Source organism: Xyrauchen texanus, chromosome 2 (assembly GCF_025860055.1).
Source record: "Xyrauchen texanus isolate HMW12.3.18 chromosome 2, RBS_HiC_50CHRs, whole genome shotgun sequence".
Taxonomy (NCBI): Eukaryota; Metazoa; Chordata; class Actinopteri; order Cypriniformes; family Catostomidae; genus Xyrauchen; species Xyrauchen texanus.
The window spans coordinates 33921634-33928416 of record NC_068277.1 but is presented as its reverse complement, the minus strand read 5'-3'; the positions used below and the strand labels follow the sequence as shown (position 1 = coordinate 33928416).

The window sequence follows — 6783 nt, the reverse complement described above, 5'->3', positions numbered from 1 at the left end:
TCCCAGGCTCCTCTTTATTCCTCTCCTGGCTGATTGGGCCGATTCAGCATCGGCATCCATCATTATGGCCCAGCCACACCCTCCTCCTCGTCACATATCCCCAAAGCCCGATTCAGGCTGGGGAAACCTCTGACCTGACTTACTCCCCCCACCCTTCCTGGAGGGGAGGTGTTGCTCTTTCGGCCATCCTTCCAAGCCTCCTAGGAATCTGAGTTGGACGAGGGGAGGGGAGGGGAGAGAGAAAGGGTGAGCAGTAGAGACAAAGAGAGAGGAGAGAGAAATTGAAAAAGAATGGCTCGGCGTTCCCCACGCTGTCAACTGGTCCTCAGCCAGATGTAAAGCAGTACTCCGCAACGCTGGGCGATTGCACTGGACCTCGCCTCTTGGTGGATGGCAGTGGGACCCTCCTCCGCCCCCTAGCGAATGACAGCGGGCTTCTGGTCCACCCCCTTGCAAACCACTCCAGTACCACTGAACCTCCATGGCGTCGTGACCCTCCATCAGTGGTGAGTGCTCTCTGACAGCGCATCCCTCCTCCCTCCCGGGTTTCGGCACCAATGTAATGGATAAGCTCATCGGGAAATGAGGAAGCGGGAACCAGAATAACTATTAACAAGACTTAAATTCACATTGAGACCACGCCCGGGGTAGTAGTATGTACTCGTCCCAACCAAAATAAATGGTATGGAAGAATTTGACGCTATGCTCGAGATGGGAGTAATAGAGGAATCACCACAGTGAGTGGTCCAGCCCAGTGGTGCTGGTTCCTAAGATCGACGGTAAGTCCAGTTCATTGTGGATTATCAAAAAGTAAACGCTGTGTCTAAATTTGATACATACCCAATGCCTTGTTTTGATGAACTGCTCGATCAGTTAGGCACAGCTCGTTTTTATTCTACACTGGATTAAACAAAGGGCTATTGACAGGTCCCCTTAACACCAATATGCCGTGAGAAAATGGCCTTCTCCACACCGTTCGGCCTACACTGATTTGTGACACATCCGTTCAGTTTGTTTTGGGCTCCGGCTATGTTCCAGCAGCTAATGGACCGAGTCCTCAGACCGGACATTGCTTACACCACTGCCTACTTGGTTGATATCATTATTTAAAGTAATGATTGGAACCGGCACCTGTAAAATTTGAGGGCTGTCCTAAGGTTGTTGAGGCGAACGGGGCTCAGGGAAGACCCAAAAAAAGTGTGCAATTGTGCGAGTGGAGGTATGGTATCTGGGCTTCCTCTTGGGCCATGGGCAGGTGCAGCCCCAGATTGATAAAACCACAGTGATTGCAGCCTACCCGAGACCCAAGTACAAAAAGGAGGTAAGACGGTTCCTGGGGCTGGCTGGCTGGCTGGCTTCTATTGTAGGTTTGTACCTAATTATTCGGCTGTCACCAGCTCGCTGACTGATCTTACTAAAAAGGCAGCACCAGATCTGGTCCAGACAGGGGGTTGGGTGGTTTCCTGAGTCAGGTGGTGGGGTGTGTGTGGCGAGGGCGTGGTTGAGCATCTTTCCAGGGAGAGGGGAAGTGGTAAGTATTCGTCCCAGGGTGATAATGTTTCTTGTTGCAGTAATCCGGAGTGAGCGATAAGAGGTGCCCATGCGTGAGTCGTGAGAGAGAGAGAGTGATGCACAGGAGTGCAATACATTAGACTGTTTATCGACGTTAAAGAGTGTTATTTCTTGTAATAAAAGAGTCTGAAGATACCTGAACCACATGTCCTCATTGCCATACAAACCAACCCTGTTACACAAGTCAATAACTGAAACAACAGTGCCACCTCTAGTAAGAAATAGCATGTATAATATTTATACATGCAAGCAATACTGATAATTCACCACTGTCACACAGAAAAACAGTGTTATATAGTATTTATTTGAATGAATATAGTACTCATTTATCTTGTAATAAAGAAAAAGATATAATGTGATAGTAAACTTATATAAATAGGAAAATCATAAAAATAGAATTTATGGGTGTGCAAAAAACAAACAAAAAAAAAACAACACTATTATATACCTAGGGTCTCTTATGACCCTATACACATTTGGTACTTAAGCCATTATAAAAAAAATATTATTTTTTTTGTGTTACGCTATTTATAAGAGAAAGATTGAGAAATACTAAAGAGGTGTGGGCAAAGCTCCAAAAAATGTATGAGTTACAAGGGGTGGAATGAGGTACTGGGTCACTAAAGACCCGTGGTTTGGATTTAAGTGTTAAACAAATTTTTCTATGTTTGGAGCGTTTGAGGATAAGGTCCCTAAACTGTACACCACTAACAGTATTACAGGGATTGAACACAACTACAGTCCTGCTCTTGTTGAACTGGGGAATGATAGTTATCCAATATAGAGTAATATTCTATATTTAGTCATTGAGTCAAATGTCCTCAAGTCAATCAAAAAGGAGGGTTTAAGTTATTGAATAAATATGTTTTACTGAAAGAGTTAATCATCAGCATGATGGTGATAGTATAGTTTTGTGTTTTTGAAAAAGTATCCCAAGTGAATATATAGGAAAAATAAAAGGGTGTAGATTTCCAATGCCTGTAAAGAGATTTAGGCTCAAGTTTCCCGGATCTTGTCGTAGCCCAATCTGAGAGGGGACATAACCAAAAGGTTAGATGGATGATATTATGGTATTAATCTTTCCAATAAAATACATTATTAACGAGGTGAATTTCGGTCGCTTTATTCACATTAGGCCACTTTTACGGCATCATTTAATTATTTCAAAATGCATTTTCACGACTTTGCCACCAGAGGGAAGGCTTTACATTCTTTACTTGTAATATTACTATCTTTTTTTTTGGCACATTAACTCCTTTTTACTATGTCCCCAACGGAAATTTTCAGTTTCAATGAGACATTTGCAAAATAAATGAATTTTGCATTTATTATTGTGTGGATCAAGTTAAAATCTCTCTAATTATAAATATATAATCAATAGAAACAGTAGTTATTATTTTAATAATTTCCTGTGTGTCCACGAAATCACGTTCCACACTGTTAGTTTGTGGTTTATCGTCACCTGAACAACAACATAAAAAAACAAACTACAGTTTCCATGAATCCACATCAGGAAATGACATCACTGTTTTGGATGTAATATAATGAAGCAAAGTGAGTTGAGCAAAAATATATATTTTTTATGATGTTAACCTGTATGTCCTACTCTTAATTTTACACCCTGTTAGGTTAATTATGAAGTAAACAACATTTAAAAAATTTTACAAACATGTTTGATAGATATATTACTATTTGTGTGTTGAGAGCTAGCTAAGTTTGCTGCCTCAATTAGCAATGGCTAATTTGTTGAAAAAATGCCCACCCTGTTAGGAAAGTCTATTATGGCAAGTGTTGTTGTAATGTGTTTACAGAGTAATTAGTTACTGTAATCTAATTACTTTTGACCAAAAAATGCAGTGTAACACATTACATTTTAGATTAGTGTAATCAGATTATGGTCACTGAGTTTTAATTCATCTAATTACTTGTGAGGTCAATAATATAGTGAGTAATGTGAGGTGCTGAGTGTATGATTTATGAACAATAAAGAGGAAAGAGAGACATTATTTTGAGCAAGGTAGGGGAGTAACGGAATACATGTAACAGGATTACATATTTAAAATACAAAATATAAGTAACTGTATTCCACTACAGTTACAATTTATATCATTGGTAATTAGAATACAGTTACATTCAAAAAGTGTTTTGATTACTGAAGAGATTACTTTGCATTTTATTGTCATTTGTTTCATTTAATATTTAGTCCTTTCAGATGGAAAACATTTATACATATAAATGATATGATTCAAAATGCATTTGAACAGAGGTGAAACACTTTCTTATGATGTGTTACATTCATACGAGCAGACAGAGAAGTTTGAAATCAGTTTGGAGCAGAAGAAACAGAAATAAGCCTTGTGTAAATTGTCAGCTTTACGTTAAGCTAAAATGCTATTTCTAGCCATTTTACATGCACACATTACCAGGCAAAATATATATATATATATATATTTTTATTAATGTTAGATCATATTTTTTTTTTCTAGTAAGACCTTTGATAATAGGGCAAAAATCATATTCTTGATCATTTTTCTTTTAAAATATCTAAAAATCAGAAAGAGGGGGAGAAATGGCAGAGAGACCAAATGACAGGGAAAAAGAATGCTGAGCTTAGTGAAAGAGAGCAGTGTGCAAAGGTAGAAATGGACACAGAGGAAGAGGGAAGTAAAACTCAGGGAAAATGCTAGGGCAGATATACCTTCACCTACAGCACCTCTTGGGGAGCTCAAAGAAGCAACTCTGCAAGATGTTGTGGCTCCAGATGTCCTTATAACTAAAACCCGTTGGCATCCAGAGGCTATTACCAGCAACCATTTTGGGAGGTGGTGTGTGGTGAGGTACGATGATGACCCCCACCCTGGCATCATAATGGCCGTTGGAGAAAATAACATCCAAGTTTCTTGGATTCACACATTCTTCTGGGCTGGCCCTCGCAAAGATGTCAACTGGTATGCTGACAGTCAGGTATTTGTGCCTAATTGAAGTGCCTCAAGCACTAAACAAAAAGGTCGGTGCAATTGGACATGGCAACATCAAGATATGTTGAAAAATCTGAGCATTGTAGGCAGGTTGAGAATTCTGCTAACATGTTGTTCTGCTATGTAAACATGTTCAAAGTTGGCTATGGAACAGTAGTCTTCCCGAAGGTGACACAACAGTCTTAGAATGATATTAAATTTGCCTAGAGACACACACGCACACACTTTCGGACTACTTTTAAATGTGTCTCAACATGCCATATGTTTCAACCACTGCAGTACCAATCTTTCCCAGTGAGAGATTCACCAAGGCTTACAATAAAATAACTTATATACTTATTAAAAAAATATATCAAATTAAATATTGGCCTGTACACAAACTGTGTGCATCTCTTAAGTTAGGGAATGGTTGGGGAAGAAGCAGTTTTGTTTGTAGGGAGAGGCATTGGTGTATATTTGTCCATGTGTTTAATGTCCTGTTTTTACGATAAATGTTAAATGATCTGCGAGTTAATAATACAATTATTGTTGAAATTCACAGAGTCATTGTTGGTAAATCCACCCTGTTTAGGTCCTTTCCACCCTGTAAGGCACATTATATATTTTTTTAATAACATAAATATTTTTAAATTTTTGCATGTTTTTATTTTAATTTGCAAAGCCAAAAAGGATTAACAGAATACATGTGTTTTTTATGTGCAAATTTCTGTTATTATCTACCATTTGAAAATGTAAAAAAGGCAAAAATGTGACTGTTCTAAATAATGAACACAACCTCTACTCAACAATTCTTGTTTCATTATTATTCAAAGAAAAAACAAAAACTTATATGATGGAATAAGGGACACATAAGGTGGAGGAAAAGTTAACTATTGTTGAATATTTACATCATTAACACTTTGAAATATATTATGTATATGTCCATAACAGGGTGGAACTCTATTACGGTCCACGTCTGAATGCAATACAAGTTCCTGAAGGTTACACATGTCATTTACCTGATATAATGTTAAAAACATGAAAGTGTATTCAAAGTTATCACATTGAAAAGTCACCAATAGCTAGGAATGACTTTATTTTGCAATACTTTATATTTTTGCAAATGTGGCATGGAATTGATTCCATACGCGCCCACACATCTCTCTGCTCGCTCCCGCTGTCGCGCGTCTCCTATTTCACTGCTTTCCTAAATTCTTGGATCTGGAGGCTGCGCAGTCTCTAGCATCAGAAAAGTGCGTGTGCAAGCAGAACCTATTCCACAGACCACGGGAGCAGGATGTGTCGCTGAGGAAAAGAAAGAACATTTGCAGTGCAGTCGAGAAACTCGTCTTAAAGGCTCTTTCGCCACCTTATTTTCAAGACACAGGCATCTTTGAACCGGACCAACATGATGCGCTTTACGTTTTTCAGCTGTAGGCATTTCGTCCTCAAAGTTTTCCTCGTTCTGTTTCTTGCTTCCCTGCAAACCTTAGCTGCGCCCTCACCCATCATAAGGTTCCCAGGCGATGATACTTCTCACACAGACAAAGAGGTGGCCCTGGTGAGTGTAATTTCATTTCACTGGAAGGATTAAAACAGTCCTAACTTTAAAAAGTTGTATGTATTTTCTTAATAAAAGAAGCATTTCATATATGATGACCCTTGAAATGAGGGATTGTTTAGTTTGATTTTTAATCTCTCTCTCTCTCTCTCTCTCTCTCTCTCTCTCTCACACTCTCTCTCTCTCTCTCTCTCTCTCTCTCACACTCTCTCTCTCTCTCTCTCTCTCTCTCTCTCTCTCTCTCTCTCTCTCCTACAGCACTATTTAAATAAGTTCTATGGCTGCCCAAGAGACAGGTGTAATCTGATGGTGTTGAAGGACACACTGAAAAAGATGCAGAAGTTTTTTGCTTTGCCGGAGACAGGGGAGATTGACCAGAATACGGTAGAGATCATGAAGAAGCCACGATGTGGAGTTCCTGATGTGGCCAATTACAATTTCTTTCACAGGAAACCCTTGTGGGGACAGAAAAACGTTACATACAGGTGTGTGTGTGTCTGTGTGTTTTTTCTTACTCCCTTGATTCCCCACCATTTGTCAGCCGCTCCTAGTATTTTGAAGACCTTGTGAAATCAAAAGTAAAGTTTTTCTGCTTTTAGTCCATGTCTATTAGCTTTAAGGTCATCTATGTGCTAAAAGTTGACAAAGCATTTGACAAGATACAAGCATTTAATATCTGCAGTCTCGCTCTTC

The 6783-nt window shown here is 39.2% G+C and overlaps 1 protein-coding gene across 1 annotated transcript in view; it reads left to right on the top strand.

The window, feature by feature from the left end:
* Positions 1-5757: 5757 nt before the first annotated feature.
* Positions 5758-6783, top strand: part of mmp2 (matrix metallopeptidase 2) — a 42734-nt gene continuing 41708 nt past the window's right edge. Inside the window, exons 1-2 of the mRNA XM_052151943.1 lie at positions 5758-6090; positions 6349-6575. Of these exons, the coding sequence (XP_052007903.1) occupies positions 5938-6090; positions 6349-6575 (380 nt within the window). The 5' untranslated portion in view covers positions 5758-5937. The remainder of the gene's footprint in view (positions 6091-6348; positions 6576-6783) is intronic.